The sequence below is a fragment of the Nelusetta ayraudi genome, unplaced genomic scaffold (assembly GCF_046127955.1).
Source record: "Nelusetta ayraudi isolate G7.1 ecotype Tasmania unplaced genomic scaffold, CSIRO-AGI_Nayr_v1 ptg000075l, whole genome shotgun sequence".
NCBI classification, from domain to species: Eukaryota; Metazoa; Chordata; class Actinopteri; order Tetraodontiformes; family Monacanthidae; genus Nelusetta; species Nelusetta ayraudi.
In genome coordinates, this window is record NW_027466125.1 from 2,225,420 (window position 1) to 2,240,000 (window position 14,581).

General features: G+C 49.0%; 2 protein-coding genes across 4 annotated transcripts in view; one reads left to right on the plus strand and one right to left on the minus strand.

The window, feature by feature from the left end:
- Positions 1–6,731, plus strand: part of sh2d1aa (SH2 domain containing 1A duplicate a) — a 144,744-nt gene extending 138,013 nt beyond the window's left edge. For 2 of the 3 annotated variants that reach the window (XM_076043378.1, XM_076043379.1), the window contains 3 exons: positions 3,061–3,259; positions 3,699–3,762; positions 6,030–6,731. In XM_076043378.1, the coding sequence (XP_075899493.1) occupies positions 3,117–3,259; positions 3,699–3,762; positions 6,030–6,374 (552 nt within the window). In that variant the 5' untranslated portion in view covers positions 3,061–3,116 and the 3' untranslated portion in view covers positions 6,375–6,731. Of the gene's footprint in view, positions 1–2,837; positions 3,260–3,698; positions 3,763–6,029 lie in introns of those variants that run through there. The other variant, XM_076043380.1, reaches the window with a different exon arrangement.
- Positions 6,732–8,185: 1,454 nt separating this feature from the next.
- The window catches only part of tenm1 (teneurin transmembrane protein 1), a 196,597-nt gene continuing 190,201 nt past the window's right edge, over positions 8,186–14,581 (minus strand). The window contains exons 36-38 of the mRNA XM_076043360.1: positions 12,461–13,167; positions 10,818–10,960; positions 8,186–9,821 (exon numbers count right to left, since the gene is read on the minus strand). Coding sequence (XP_075899475.1) covers positions 9,063–9,821; positions 10,818–10,960; positions 12,461–13,167 — 1,609 coding nt within the window. The 3' untranslated portion in view covers positions 8,186–9,062. The remainder of the gene's footprint in view (positions 9,822–10,817; positions 10,961–12,460; positions 13,168–14,581) is intronic.

Here is a 14,581-nt window from a genome sequence, read left to right on the forward strand (position 1 = left end):
GCGTACCATTTCTCACGTGAATTTAAATAAAGCAAAAAAAAACATCTCTCTCAAAATAAAACTCTCACGTGGCCTCAGAAAAACACAGGCCGTGTTGCCGCGATGGAAACCTCTCTGCTTCATTCGGTTCCAGTTGTCACTCCTGCAGCTGTTTACTGAAACAGATTCCATTTACGATCCCTTGCCTTCCTTTTTCCCAAGAAGCGTCCAACAGCTGCAGCTCGGAGCTGCGCTGCCGCCGCCAAAGAACCAGTGTCGTGTTTGTCCTGACGGACGGACACACAGACAGACAGACAGACAGACGCTCTCATCCCCATTCGGATTCTACAGACATCTACCGCAGATATCACAATCTGAGACTCACCTCCCCACAATGGCGTCCCTTCCGGCCTGTTGTGCGCTTGCTGCTTATCACACATGTATCTCCGTGTGTTATTCTCCCCACCATGGATTCACTGCGGTCTGTGTTGACTGTCCTCTGCTTTCCAGCCGGAACCGCAGAGTGCGCTGTAATTTGGTTTCACAGTGTTAAACCCATTGGTTATTAATCAGAGACGGGTGAGTGCTACATGGAAAAAGTGATGTGATTTGCATCTTCCTTTTGCAACATCGGGCACCAACAACACGCTCAGGCTCAGTCGGAGGCAGAACTTTCTCATTTTCCTTAAAATGCCAATTTAAGTATGTGTTTTATTGTTCTTGCCACTGGATGGCGCTGAAGGGCTGCGCAAGCAGAGATAATGACCCCCAACTGACCGCTTTAGCACGGCTGAGCCCGGTGGACTCTGACCGGTGCTGATGCAGGTCAGAAGTGTCAGAAGTGTAGCAGCAGAAGTGAAGGGCGGTTGAAGGGAGGGGGAGGGGCGTGAATAAAAATGACGTGCATGTTTTCACGTCCCCTCTCAAATCTCTCTCTCTCTCTCTCTCTCTCTCTCTCTCTCTCTCTCTCTCTCTCTCTCTCTCTCTCTCTCTCTCTCTCTCTCTCTCTAGGGTGTTTGCTGCAGCACCTGGAATTGTGGAGGAGCCAAAGTCATCATAGTCATAAAGGATGATGAAACAAACTATCTTCTCAAAACGTCTTTCTAAAGGCTCTTTTAGCAGCAGCAGGAGGAGGAGGCATCCTGAACTAGTCTGATGGCAGGTATAAAAGCATCATCATCATCACAGAGGATTGCACCCCCCCGCCCCCATCCCATCCCATCCCATCCCATCCCCTCGCTGTATATACATGTATCCATCTCCGCTGCCTGTCGCGAGCCAGACGCCGCGCTGGCAGCAGCTTGCGCGACACATCACTGTCTGCAAACATTCAACATTTTAATCACCGAATCCCTGATTTGACGCGGCGCAGACCTCGGCGAGTGACGGGACAGCTTGCCGGAGGAGTTCCTCCAGCAGCTCGGCAGTATGTCGCCGCACACGGCGCCATTAGCCCGAGCCTCGCAGCCTCCTCCAGCAGAACAGGTGCTGGCGTCCTTGACACATGTTTAATAGACGACACGGCCGGGAACACGTGTCGGCCTGTACGGCGCCGAGGCGCCCGTGAGGAAATGTGAGCTGAAGCGTGCGGCGCGCCGGTCCGGAGCGCCGGTCCGGAGCGCAGGTGACAGCAGGCTCCCCGCAACACCGTGAGATGATTTTCACACAAGACCTGACGCGTGAACAATTGTGGTTTTCTTTCTGTTTCATTCTTTCTTTAGAAAAAAAAAGAAAAAAAGAAGAAGAAAGAAACACGGAGGAAACGGGTTGTGTTACCTTTGTGTTTGTCTCAGCCGACGTGTTGCTGTGAGTTGCAACTTTGCAGAAAATGACAGACAGAAGCGTGTATTTATACCTGGCAGGCACATAAAACTTTGCTTAAGGGATATAATTTGTCAAATTACCTTAAACCATGGAGATTTAAGATAATAAAAACCTGATTTCATAAAAAAAAAAAGAGAGATATATTACTGAATTCTAATAAGCACAAATAGGTGCCACAGTTTGAGATGAGAATGCAAATATTCTGCTCATGGGAATATTTTTTTTTAAAATCAACCTGCAATAGTTAGAAAACAATTACATAACATACATCACTATCATTTCTCTGATAATCACGTTTAAAGCCATGAGTAGCTTCTATAATGTATAAATGTCTGAAATTATGATTTTCGACTTTAATTGAAATCATCAAACCAGTGGGTGGAACATAACAGGCTCTCCTCTGTCCTTCGTGAGAGCTGCAACGTGCGGCCTACATCTTGCATTTTACAAACAAGTTGGTATAAAAGGTCAAAACCACTCCTACGCCATCACCTCCACCAGCACCAGAACACACTGCAGTATTTCAGGCCCTTGCGGTACTTCAAGTACCCGTGTCTGTTTAGCGGGTCATGTCATTTTTACATAAACAGGGCCATGTGGGTTATTTTAGATACAAGACTTTCCCCCTCGGAACTATTTTGCATTTTAACAACTTCTGTTTTTCTCTCCTTCCGGACAAAATATTGCACATCACAATTCATGGAAACTGTGGTGGAAAGAGATAACGTAGGCAAAAAAAATTCTTTTAATGCGAAAACAAAGCGAGGCCTCCAGACAGTTGAGCCAGGAAAAGGCTTGAAGTCAAAAACACGAATGCAAATTTACATTTTCCACTGGTGAGAAAAAAAAAGAGGTGATATTGCTTTTTCACCTTTCTCACTCGTGCTTTCTATTGATGTGGAAATAATTCAGTTACAATCTTAGATGTTGTTTCCTGTCAAAAAAAAATAACATCATTTCCTGCAGTTACGCAAACCCACACACACACACATGGCAACCGGCGTTCACGCCTTGCACATGCATGTGCAGTCGCCAAAAGACGACTGAGCAGCGGCAACGCCATAAAGGTTAGACGTGAGGGAGGCACTGCAAGCGGGTGTTGGGGAGGAAGCGAAAGACAACAATCAGGAGAACCTCAGAGTTTTCACTCTGCCGGACACCTGTTGAAGGCACAACAAGGACCTGGAGGGATTTCCTTTGTAGAAAGTCTTACAGGAGGCCCGAGAAAGGGGAAGAAGCAGAAGAAGAAGGAGGGAGAGAGAGAGGAACGCTGGCAGCCGGATAGCAGAGCTGCCAGGGGCGTCGCAGACGAGATGGAGATGGAGAACTTGTCCGTCTACCACGGACCCATCGGCAAAGCGGAGGGCGAGCGGCGGCTGAGCCAGGACGGCCGCGACGGCAGCTACCTGCTCCGGAACAGCGACTCGGTGCCTGGAGTCTACTGCCTGTGTGTGCTGTGAGTATCTCGTCAGCGGGAGCACTTGTTCTGCTCAGGTTCTGCTCAGGTTCTGGGCACGTCAGCCCCATCCAAGCGCCCCCTCACCGTGTTTTTAATCAAGAACACGTCGATTGAAAGATTGACGAAATCAAAAATAAATGCAAGCTGAAAAAGGATAAGAAATCGTTTTTCTGCTTCAAATGCTTGATCGTCACCTTGGAGGTGCTCTGCCTACACTTGGAGAGAATTTTGAAGCGAAAACATTTTTTTTTTTTTTTTACTTGCTCGTGGAAATGATGATTCTGAAAGTCTCAGCGTTTGGCAAGCTGGTGCAAGTTGGTGGAGAAAAGAATATGATGTGGGAAACGTGAGGGGAAATAAACACATCATTTCTGTTAATGTACTGAAATGTTAAAAAAAAAGAAAAAAAGGCCCAGACTTATTTCTCTGTGTGCAGGTGCCAAGGCTACGTCTACACTTACAGACTGCAGAAGGACGTCAGCGGCTCGTGGGCTGCAGATGTAAGACACTTCATTTTGCTTCCTTCCATCGTGAACTTGGGCTTCATCCGCTGCACACGTGCTCTTCTCTCTTAATCAGGCAGTTTTTGCTACTCTAAGTCTTAATGAGCTGACCGTCAATTTCTGGTAAAGCCATAAGAGTGTCAGGCGTCGAGAGATGTTGAGTGCAGCGGCGACATCCAGCAGATGTTGCGGATCGCTAATGCAGGCGTGCAACCCTGGCCGATCCTCCCTGAAGGCTGATCGTATGCTGCAACTTGATCGCTGGAGCCTCGGCCTCAAGATGCACTTAGGCCTCTCACATCACTTTCCCTTTGCGCGCTGGCTGATAATTCTATCATTTCCAGCTCGGCAAACATCTGCCTCTGATTTCTTCTGGATGCTCCCATTAGGATTGAAAGACGCCGTTTTTTTGGACCCACTTGTGTGTCTTGATCTTTATCATATTAAGAATCCCTCTCAAGTCACAGAGTGCAAATTCTGTTCAGTGCCATCGCCCGCGTTCAACCCGCAAACCGCCTTCTGCACGTGCGTCCAGGTCACAACTACACATTTCAGTCGAGATAGTGATCCTTGACACGCATCCACGGCGCGGACAAGAATTTAGCTCAGGAGGAAAATAAGAAATAATATGAGAGAGAAAAAAAAAAAAATATTTTGGTGTACCGTTCTTCATAAATGTCACTCTCTCGTGATATGTTATAAGTTATATATAAACAAAACAGCTCACAAGATGTATACGGCTGCGTTTGAAGCAAACAGTCCAACTCAGCATGGTGTCAAACAAAGAGAAATAAATACGCGGCTCTCATAATGTGACCCCCCCCCCTCGCGCTTCATATCATTTACCATTTACAAGAAAATGCCTAAAAACAAACACCAACAACCCTGAGCCTCTGAAGGGAGGCTACAGGCAGAGAGCCAGTCACATTTTGGAGTAATGGCACTTTGAGTAATCATATTAAAAGGGGTGCCAGTGCCCCCCCTGGCTGTCCCCCCAGAACCCCTAACCAGGCCCCCACCGCCCCCCTCTAGCTGCTCCCCTGAGAGCTTTTGGACCAACTACGTCGTCAAACTGACAGCTGGACTCATATTTTCACAGCCATGCTGGGAGAGAGAGTGTGTGCGTGTGAGAGGGAGAGAGAGAGAGAGAGAGAGTGGAGCCGTCGAGAGACTAAATAAATAAATAAATAAGTAAAAAAATAAAAATAAAAAAACATTCTAGAACTATCTCTGCCTCCAAAGAGTCGCGAGCGGCGGGCTCTGGGCAGACATCTGAAGGTTGGTTGTCGCCTCACGGTTCCAACCGCATTTTGGCCCCTCGCTTCGTTGTTGTTTTTTTTTTTTTTCTTCCTTTCTTCTTTTCTCATCACGTGTACGCGCGGCGAAGCTCGTGACAGACACGCTGCGAGCTCAAATAAACAATTTGTTTCGCGTCGCTCGTGCGATTTATTCACTCACAATCACTGAAATGAGACCATTGGCGCGGCGAAGGTGACGAAGCGCCCACAATGTACCGCGGCGGCGCGTGCTGGCTTGATCTAATCATTATACTTAATACGTTCCAGAGCGAGATTTTCTCCCCTTCTAACAGCAAAATAGATACAACTAATGACACTTGTTGTAAAAGTCGCCAACTTGACAGAAATGATGATTCTGATGATGACGGGCTGAATGATTTATGTTTAGGAAACATAGGAGGAACCATGTGACAGTGTGAGGTCAAACTGGTTTGAAACTTCGGGGGGGGGAAATAGTAATACAAATGATGAACTGCTTTAAAACGACTTTGCTAAATATTCCAACACAGCAGAAACACAAACTCTTGATAAATATAACTACTAATGCTAAGTCTTACAACTTGTTCTTGTTGTTGACTCGGATAAATAAAAACCCTCCAGGGAAGTAAATGGTTTTGGCGCTCTAAAAATAACAATTGTCCTTTTGTGACTTGTAGTCCCTCGTGTGCCGTCTCCATCCTGCACCAGTTGCACATTCAATTTTATTGACGTCCTGCGACTACGATGCCATTTTACTTGAACTGGGTTGTGAGTGAGCGGACGGATAAAAACATTCCAATAATATAATAATAATGAATAGTAACCCATGCTGACTCTTGTGCCTTAATCCCTGCTTGCTTTTTTTTTTTTTTTTTTTCCAATATCAGATGTCTTGTAAACAGTAAATCTCCAGAGGTTAATTGCTGTGTCAGTCTGGTCTGGTATCACCACGAAAAAACTCCTCTCCCTCCCTTGCTTCTGTTTCAGACCTCCCCCGGTGTGCCAAAACGATATTTCCGGAACATCAAGAACATGATAGCGGCCTTCCAGAAGCCCGAACAGGGAATCGCCATGAATCTGCTCTACCCCGTCACGGCTCAGAGGAGGGCGCAGACGACACTCGCCGAAGCAGCGGCGGCGGAAGACGGTATCAGCCAGTCGGAGACACACAACTACCGGAAGCCCTCCTCCTCCTCCTCCTCCTCCTCCTCCTCCTCCTCCTCCTCCTCCTCCCCCTCCTTCTCCTCCTCCTCATCTCAGCACACTCACATGCCACATCCTGCACAGGGACACAACAAGAAGGTGCGGCAGGCGCTGAGGTGCAAGCCTTGAACCCAGAAACACGTGGAAAGAAAAAAAAAAAAGACAAAAGTTTTTTTTTGGATAGCGCTTGCATTTGTGATGTTGTGTAGTCAGAATCAAGTCTCAAGTCTGCTGGTTATTTCCTTCTTTCTGACTCCTCGCTGTCCTGTTCAGCTTTGAAACCGGATGTTTTCGGAAGGATGAAGTCACATAAAGGGGTTTTATTCACTTGCATTTGTTCGCGTCTGTCTGAAAAACAAAGATAAACGCTTTTTCCACAAATATTTCATTTGAGTGTGGGGAGAATTTTTAAGGGTACGCCCCACTGTGTATACTACTATATTACTACTATACTACTGTATTACAATAAAGTGAAATGCGACTTCACTTAACCCTTAACAGCCCCCGTATTTCGCTTTCAGTACTTTTGCTCAGATCTTCTCATCTGTCTTCTCATTTTATCTCAGATCAGTTTTTTCTTTACAGGAAGTGCTTTAGAATCCTCCAGGTTGTTTCTTATTACGTAACAGGTCAGCGACAAACATTGTATTTCTGTTTTTCTCAAAGCGATCCTGATGTATGGGTGCCACCCAAAAATAAACAAATAAACAAACAAACAAGCAATAATCAGTGGGAATAAAATCATTGACTTTTGATCACCCGTCAGACACATCTAACCTATGACTCGCTTGTCATTCACGTCGTGACACTGAGGACGGCTGCGGTGGGGAGAGAAGCAGACAGAGAAACAGAGGCAGCAGCGTCCTCTCAAAACCACATTATTCTTTGGCGCAGCAGTCTCCTAGCAACCGGACCCTCCGTCTCTCCTCCGCCGAGATGAGGTTGGACGGTATCTCGTCGAGCATATGGTTTCAGAAAAGAAAAAAAAATAATAAAGGAGTGCGAGATGGGAGGGAAGGTGCATCGCAGACGATCTGCGGCGACGTATATCACCTGCATGCGAGTCGCAAACATATGCATTGCTGCGGCTCTGTCATCCGCAGCCATTGGGAGAGAAACACAAAGAATTAATGTGCGGGCAGATGGCGGTGTGGAGGTGGGTGGGAGGGAGGGAGGGAGGGAGTGGGGTGAGTCGGGGGAGGCAGACAGACGGGGAGGTGGATTAGCGACGGAGGATTTAAAGGGAGGGGGAAAAAGTTTTTAAACTTTTATTTTATTTATTTTTTTTAACTTTCCTCTATTTTGGGTGGGAGGGGTGTGTGGAGGGAGGGGGGGGGGTGTGTGGAGGAGGGTGTGGGCAGGATTGGAAGTGTTTCACACGGCGGCCTGATTGGCATTTCTTAATGAGGGAAGACAAGCTGCGGAGAGCGGCGCCGCCAACTCCAGGTCCTGCCCCCTCCTGCACTCACCGCCGCCCACTGACGGAGCCTCAGCTGTCACATCTACCCCCCCCACAGACACAGACACACACACACACACACCACCACCCGCTTCCCTCTTCTCCCTCTCCTCCTTTGCTTTTTCATCTCCTTCTTCTTCTTCGACTCAAGACGGACGGAGGTTCCTCATGCATAAACTGCAGCTTGGGGCCGTAATGACGGCCGCCCAATTCTCAGAGTTACAAGTTACAGTTTGGTGTGTGTGTGTGTGTGTGTGTGTGCGTGTGTGTGTGTGTGTGTGTGTGTGCGCCCCTCAGAATCCCCAGGCAGCGATCTGGTAATTCACACATAATAACTTTAATCAGCATTGTAACCCAATAAAGTCAGATCTTTCAGCGAGAATATTTACTATAGCCATGTATAATTCTTTGCAAAAAAAAATGTAACAGTTTTTTTCCCCTATTGATTAACAATACTGACACTTACTTATGAACAACAGAATCGTTTTTTTTTTCTTCTTCTTCTTGATCTTCTTCAGTTGAGCACTTTTTTCAGTGTGAAAGCACTGGCTATGTACATTCTTGATTTTGAAGTATACACACTCATACAAACTACTGTTGGATCACACCAGAGGCGGGAAAAACCCCCGGAGAGGCTTCCTCCTCTAAAGGGGGGTGTCAAGAGTAGAACAAGGCCTCTCTTACACAATATGTAAACGACAGTATATCCGAGGTAAGTAAACCATGTAGGAACTCAAATGGCAACTGGAGAGTTCTGGATTTTTCTCGTTGTTTTTTTTTTTTTTTTCTTTCTTTTTTTTCCTTTCTCGTCGTGGTGGTCTTCATGTGACGGATTATCCACTCGGCAATCCTAAATGTCTTCATCTCTACAGTTCGATGGGTTTTCCAATAAAAGTCCAAAGGTGATGAACGGCGTTGAAACAACAAAATGACAGACGGTCGGTCAGTCAGTCGGTCGGTCGGTCGGTCGGTCAGTCGGTCGGTGCGTCGGGATACAAAAAGCGAAGCCACAGCCAAACCACACACTGCTTGTGCCACTGTTAGAAATCGGAGAAACTGGACGATAATAATAAAATACCATCATTTTGTCACATTTAAAGGCATTTGGAAATGTTTTTTTTTCTTCTTTCCCCTCGAGTCTTTCTTCTCGTTCCTCCTCTGTTGTAGTTGTCGTCGTCGTCGTCCAATCGGATTTTTTTCTCTCGTTTCTTTAAATCATTTCTTGAACTCTATCTCCCCCCCCGCCCCTCCCCCCCATTTTGATAAAGTATAGAAACAGTAGAAGAAACCAGTGGTGGAGTAGAAACAGGCGGTCTTTGGTGGGGGTGGGGGAGTGGGGGGCTGCCCAGGGGTCTCTGTTACCTGCCCCCCACCTCGCTCAGCGTCATAAAGTGAATGTTGGCGGCGCAGTCGGACAGCTCGGGCTGCTGCTCCACGGGCAGCGAGTAGTAGCCGTCGTAGCCGCGCACGTGTCCCTCGGCCAGCAGCTGCTGCCGCTCGGCGTCGCTCCACGGCCGGCTGCCGGCCTCGCCCAGCTCCACCCGCCGCCGCTCGCGCTCCCACGCGCCCTCCACCGCCCGCCGCCGCGCCTCCTCGCGCACGCGGGCCCGCTCCTCCTCCTCGCTGCCGCCGTAGCGCACGCACAGGCACAGCGCCCCCTGCTGGAGGGTGATGTCGGCGAAGCGCCGAGTCCTGCCGCCCACCACGGCGCTCATCTGCGACACGCTGACGTTGACGCCGCCCTCCAGCAGCACGCGGCCGCCGGCGCCCAGCCCCAGCGCCAGGTCCTCCTCCACGGGCCGCGACTGCAGGAAGTGGTGGGTGTCGCAGCCGGCCAGCGTGAAGCTCAGGCCGCCCAGGTGCACGGCGCCATTGAGCACGGCGGCCAGGCGCCGGCTGTCCTCGCTGGCCACGCCGATGACCTCGGCGCTGACGCGGCCCCGCGACACGGCCAGCCGGATGCTGGGGCCCAGCAGGGAGGGCCGCGAGGCGAAGGGCGGGGGGCGGGCCGGCCGGTGGCAGGCCGAGCCCACGGGCTCCGACGCCAGCGGCAGCCGCTCCAGGGAGATGAAGCTGCGCAGCTGTCGCCGCAGCTCGCACTGGATGCCCAGGACCACCTGAGGTGAGGGGAGAGAAGCAGCTGAGTCACTGACCGATTTCATCGCCGATAAGTTTCTCGGGAGCTCATTGGAGGTGTGAATAATGGCTCCAAGCATCATATAGACCAGACAGTGAAGGTTGTGTGTGACAGGGGATGCGCAAAGTTTGACTTACTCCAGGAAACAACAAGGTAATAAATTTAAAGTTTCATTTTATATTTCCCCATAACTCAAGTTTTCATTTTATGTGCCCTGTAAAAAGGCGGCGTTCGGTTTTTTTCCCCCCCTGACTTTTTAAGGCAATAATGATGAACCGTGGGCCACCACAGCACAGGAGGCTTAAAGTTGCTGAAACTCTTCATCATTTCCATCACTGGGAATAATTGAATGGCTCTAAAGTCGGTACTCTGTAGGCAAGGAGTCACTTTAAAGGACTTTTAAAGACTGTTAGTTCTAATAGACAATCGTTAAGACTCTTAATAACTGTAGTTTGATGTTCTTGCAGCAGCTGTCATGTCAGAGTGAAAGCAGGAAACATGCTGGGCTACTTCATGGTGGCCTTGCCTCCTTCTGAGTGGAACCACTTTGCTGCTTATTAGTGAACATTAATGAACCAAAAACACAAGTCAGTCATTTGTCTGTGACTTTGTCAAACTTAAATTGAATGCGTGTTTGTTTCCTTATTTCCTATTACACACCAGCAGGACCCTGCAGAGTTTCTCATCACGTGCGGTTCTGAGGTTCTGCTCGACGCGTCGGCTCCCACCAGCTCTTACTGGCACAGACAGTGCAAACAAATACGGAGCGGAAAGTTCCAGGGTTATTTCCCCAGTGGGTAGTGCACATAACTAAGTTCTTAAAAGTGTTTGTTGCCAAGAAAAAAAAAAAAAAGAAGCCCTGCGCTCTTCTGCGTCCTGCTAAATTATTGGTGAGCTCCGGGTAGCGATAGTGATACAAAAAAAACACAACGACAACGAGAAACACAGCATCATATAGCACCGTAGACGGACTCACTTTGCTGGAGTCCCAGTTCTGCGTCTTGGTCTGGGTCTTCATCAGTTCGTATGTTTGCTCCAGTCGGCCCACGTCAGGCTTGGGGAAGCCTGGCACAACATTATGAAGCTGGAAGCCAAATAGCTGCAGCCAGCTACCAATGTCTAAACAAACAAGGGAAGACAGAAAGAAAGAAAGACAGGGCGCAGATGGGGTGAGAGTAAGAATATAATACCGCCGAGCAAACAAGGAGTCACAAGGCCGAGGAAACAACACCTTGTACAGGAAATAACACAATACCGGCGTAATACGTGGCCGGGACGGTGTTTCACCGACAAACAGAGCCCTCGGCTAATAAACAAGGCTGCTGCAGGGAAACGTGACGAGCCAAATGAATGTTCCATTAAGCAGAAGCACACACAGCTCCCGCTGCCACCCTGTATTCATTCTCCCAACCCTCTTTATTTTTTTTTCTCTCCATCTCTTTCCTCCTTGCTTGAGTTTCTGTTTTGTCTCTCGGGAGGTTGGGGGTGTGGGGAGGCGCGGGGACAGCGTGTTCTTGACAGACAGAGAGGAACAAAACACAAGCCGCAGTAAGAAAAAAAAAAAAAAAAAAAGATCAGAGTGGCGGCTCCTCTTTCCTCTTGCTGGTACATTCTGTCCGTCACATCTTCTCGATCTGCCACACAGGCTGAGTGACGCGCTGTGTGTTCAGGCAGATGTTCCCCCAAGTACGAGCAAGATGCGAGGAGGGTCGCTGCTGCCGAGCGCGAAAAATATATATCTGTCTGTCTGTCTGCATCTGCAAACACGGTCGTAATAGCGCGACTCGTCTGAGTCGGTATTGATGTGAATCACAGGGTGGAGCACGATTTGATTTAGAATCAATTCTCCACTCCAACGATTCTCGATTCAAATAATTCTTGATGAAAAAAAATGAGAAAGTGCAGAGAGAGTCTGTTAATAATGAGAAATGATGGCATCAAAACAGAATATAATGTGATTTTCTTTTCTACAATTGAACGCTACATCAACTGATTCCAATGACGATTCAACAAAACTACCAAAACTTATAACAAAAGGTGACCTTTGTTCTTGCTCAGGCTGTACGAGACGTAATGTTGTTACATAAATAAAACTGCAGAAAATAAAACTTTAGGCTAAGAATTGTGATTCTCACATGAATCAATTATTTTGATTCATGTGAAAGTCCTTACACACAAAAAGCGAAGCGACGCAAATAAGGGACGTGAAAATGCTAACATTTTCTATATACACCAGGCGCGATGCTAATACGTGTATAAAATTCGCAAAGCGAATGAAGTCTGGGGCTCTCTCTGTCGCGCCGAGGGAGAAACAATGGAGCCGACCACATCCTCAAGTGCTGATGTCCTGGTGGAGGACTGCTCAGTCAACTGCCTCCACGTTTGCAGAGGGAGAGAACATTACCGAAGTTTTGATGTGACGTCATCGACCATACATCATCAGTTTGATTGGTCAGAGGTCTTTTCACCTCCGAAAAATCACACATTTGCTGACGGTTCCATTGACTTGAATAGGTTTTAAAAAACGTGATTTAATAATAATAATAATAATGATTTGCTAATTCGCTTCCGGTGCATAAGGACCTTGTGAGCGTCCGAGAGTGCCAGAGCCCCACCCACCTGTGGTGAACTTGGTCACCTCCTCCACCCTCCCCACGGGGCAGTTGTTCTTGAAGGCGTACAGGTTGACCGGCTGCGGCTCCTTGCTCAGCTCCGCCCACAGCTCGTGATTGGGCGACGTCCAGCGGCCGGCCAGCGTGTCGTAGTCCCGCCTCCCCAGGTGGACCAGGCGCGTGAGCGGGTCGTACAGGCCGCCGTGGAAGCCCACCACCAGCTGGAAGTCCGGGTTGGTGTCCTGGTAGACCTCCCCGTAGGGGGTGTAGAAGATCTCCTTCACCAGGCGCCCCCTGCTGGAGAAGACGGCGCGCGGGCTGCCGGCGCTGTCGCACGCCACGTAGTACTCCTCGCCGCTGCTCAGCTCCATGGCGATGAGCTGGCCCTGCAGGTCGTAGTAGAGCGAGGTGATGAGGCTGCTGCTGTGGTTGTACATGTGGCTGACGCGGGTGGGGTTGGCCAGGTCGGCGTAGAAGAACTGCAGCTGCTCGCCGCCGCTGCTGCGGGTGGCCACGCGGCGGCCCAGCCCGTCGTAGCGGTACCACACCGCGCGCTCGCTGGCCCGGTTGTAGACGCGGGTGAGCAGGCCGTTGGAGTTGTACTCAAACAGGTCGTTGGCGCGCTGGCGCAGGAAGCCGTCCTCGTCCACGCTGTACTGCAGCTCGCCCAGGTGCGTGATGCGGTCGCGCTGGTCGTAGCGCAGCGGCGTCAGTCTGGGGGAGAGAGAGGGAGAGGGAGAGAGAGAAGGAGAGAGGGAGAGAGAGAGAGAGAGAGAGAGAGAGAGAGAGAGAGGGAGAGAGAGAGAGAGAGAGAATAAGAAAATATTCATTTATGTGTCCAGGAATATTACAGGTGGAAACTAGCCGCATAGCTAAAACCTGTATAATACATCTCAGCCTATTTTATAGGGTCAATGTTTATTGTACCTTGTCCCTGTATGTATTTAGAAAGTCACTCACTTACTCACTCACTCACAAAATATGTTTCTGGGGCAACAGAAAGCCACTATCAACGCAAGGCTCTTTCTTTCCCGGCCTTTAACAATGGAAACACTAACTGGACTGGACTGGACGGTGCGCCGATGTACCGCGGGAGCTAATCAGCAACGGAAACAAACACATGCACACACAACCCATCAGCAACTAAAGCGTTCCGCCACAGAGCGGTGGGTGCAATCAAACAAACAAACCCGCTGACGACGGCAAAAGCACGCACCAATTCAGGCAAACACAACCAGTCGGGCTTCAGCGGTGGGTTGCGTTTGATGGAGAGGCCTTCAGACGCTCGACAACGACGGCGCAGCTCATTAGTCAGCCGTCCTAGTTTGTATTCCGCTCATATATGTAACGCAACAGGCCGCGCTCGCTGTCTCTCCATAGCCAGCGATCCAGACATTTAGACATTTGTAGGAAGAGTTAGCTGCTCTTTAGCCTTTGCTGTCGTTAGCGACAGACACAAGGCTGGCAGTGAAGGCAGCTCACATCTCGGGAAGCAAATTCAGTTCAATTAAAGGTCCAGTGTGTAATATTTGGAGATTTCGAAGAAGAAACAGCAACTTCAAGTGGCTACATTTTAGATCGCAGCGTCTTTCACTCTCCTTCCCCCTCCTGTGGTTGCCAGTGAGCTGTAGTGGCGCGCCCAAACCAAACCATAGTCACAGGGATTTTCTTTTAACGCGCGATTCATGCCTGGTTCACACCGGACACGGAAGAGCCGCGAAGATCATGCTCGAGCGACAGCCCTCCTGTTCAGGCCACTTTACACCACGGAAGAGCCGCGAAAAGCCGCAGAACTGAGCCCACTTCCTTTCGCCGGCCTTGTTAACCTCGAAGCGGCATGCACCTCTGCGGCCGGCTCGCGCCCTACAGCGATCGTTTCAGTGTCCGGTCTATTTTGTCCGCGTGCCGTGAGTGGTCTGCGTCGATAGGAAGTGACTCATAGAAACGAGAGAATCCGGTTGATTTTCAAAATAAAATACCGTGATTGACAAATGCGATCATGGATTGAGAATATACCTCAAGGATTCAGTAAAAGTATGTAATTGTTTTGGAACGTTCCAATGAAAATAAAAATTTCCACAAAGGAATTATTATATGCCCGCTCCAATTTTTCCTATAAGAAACACAA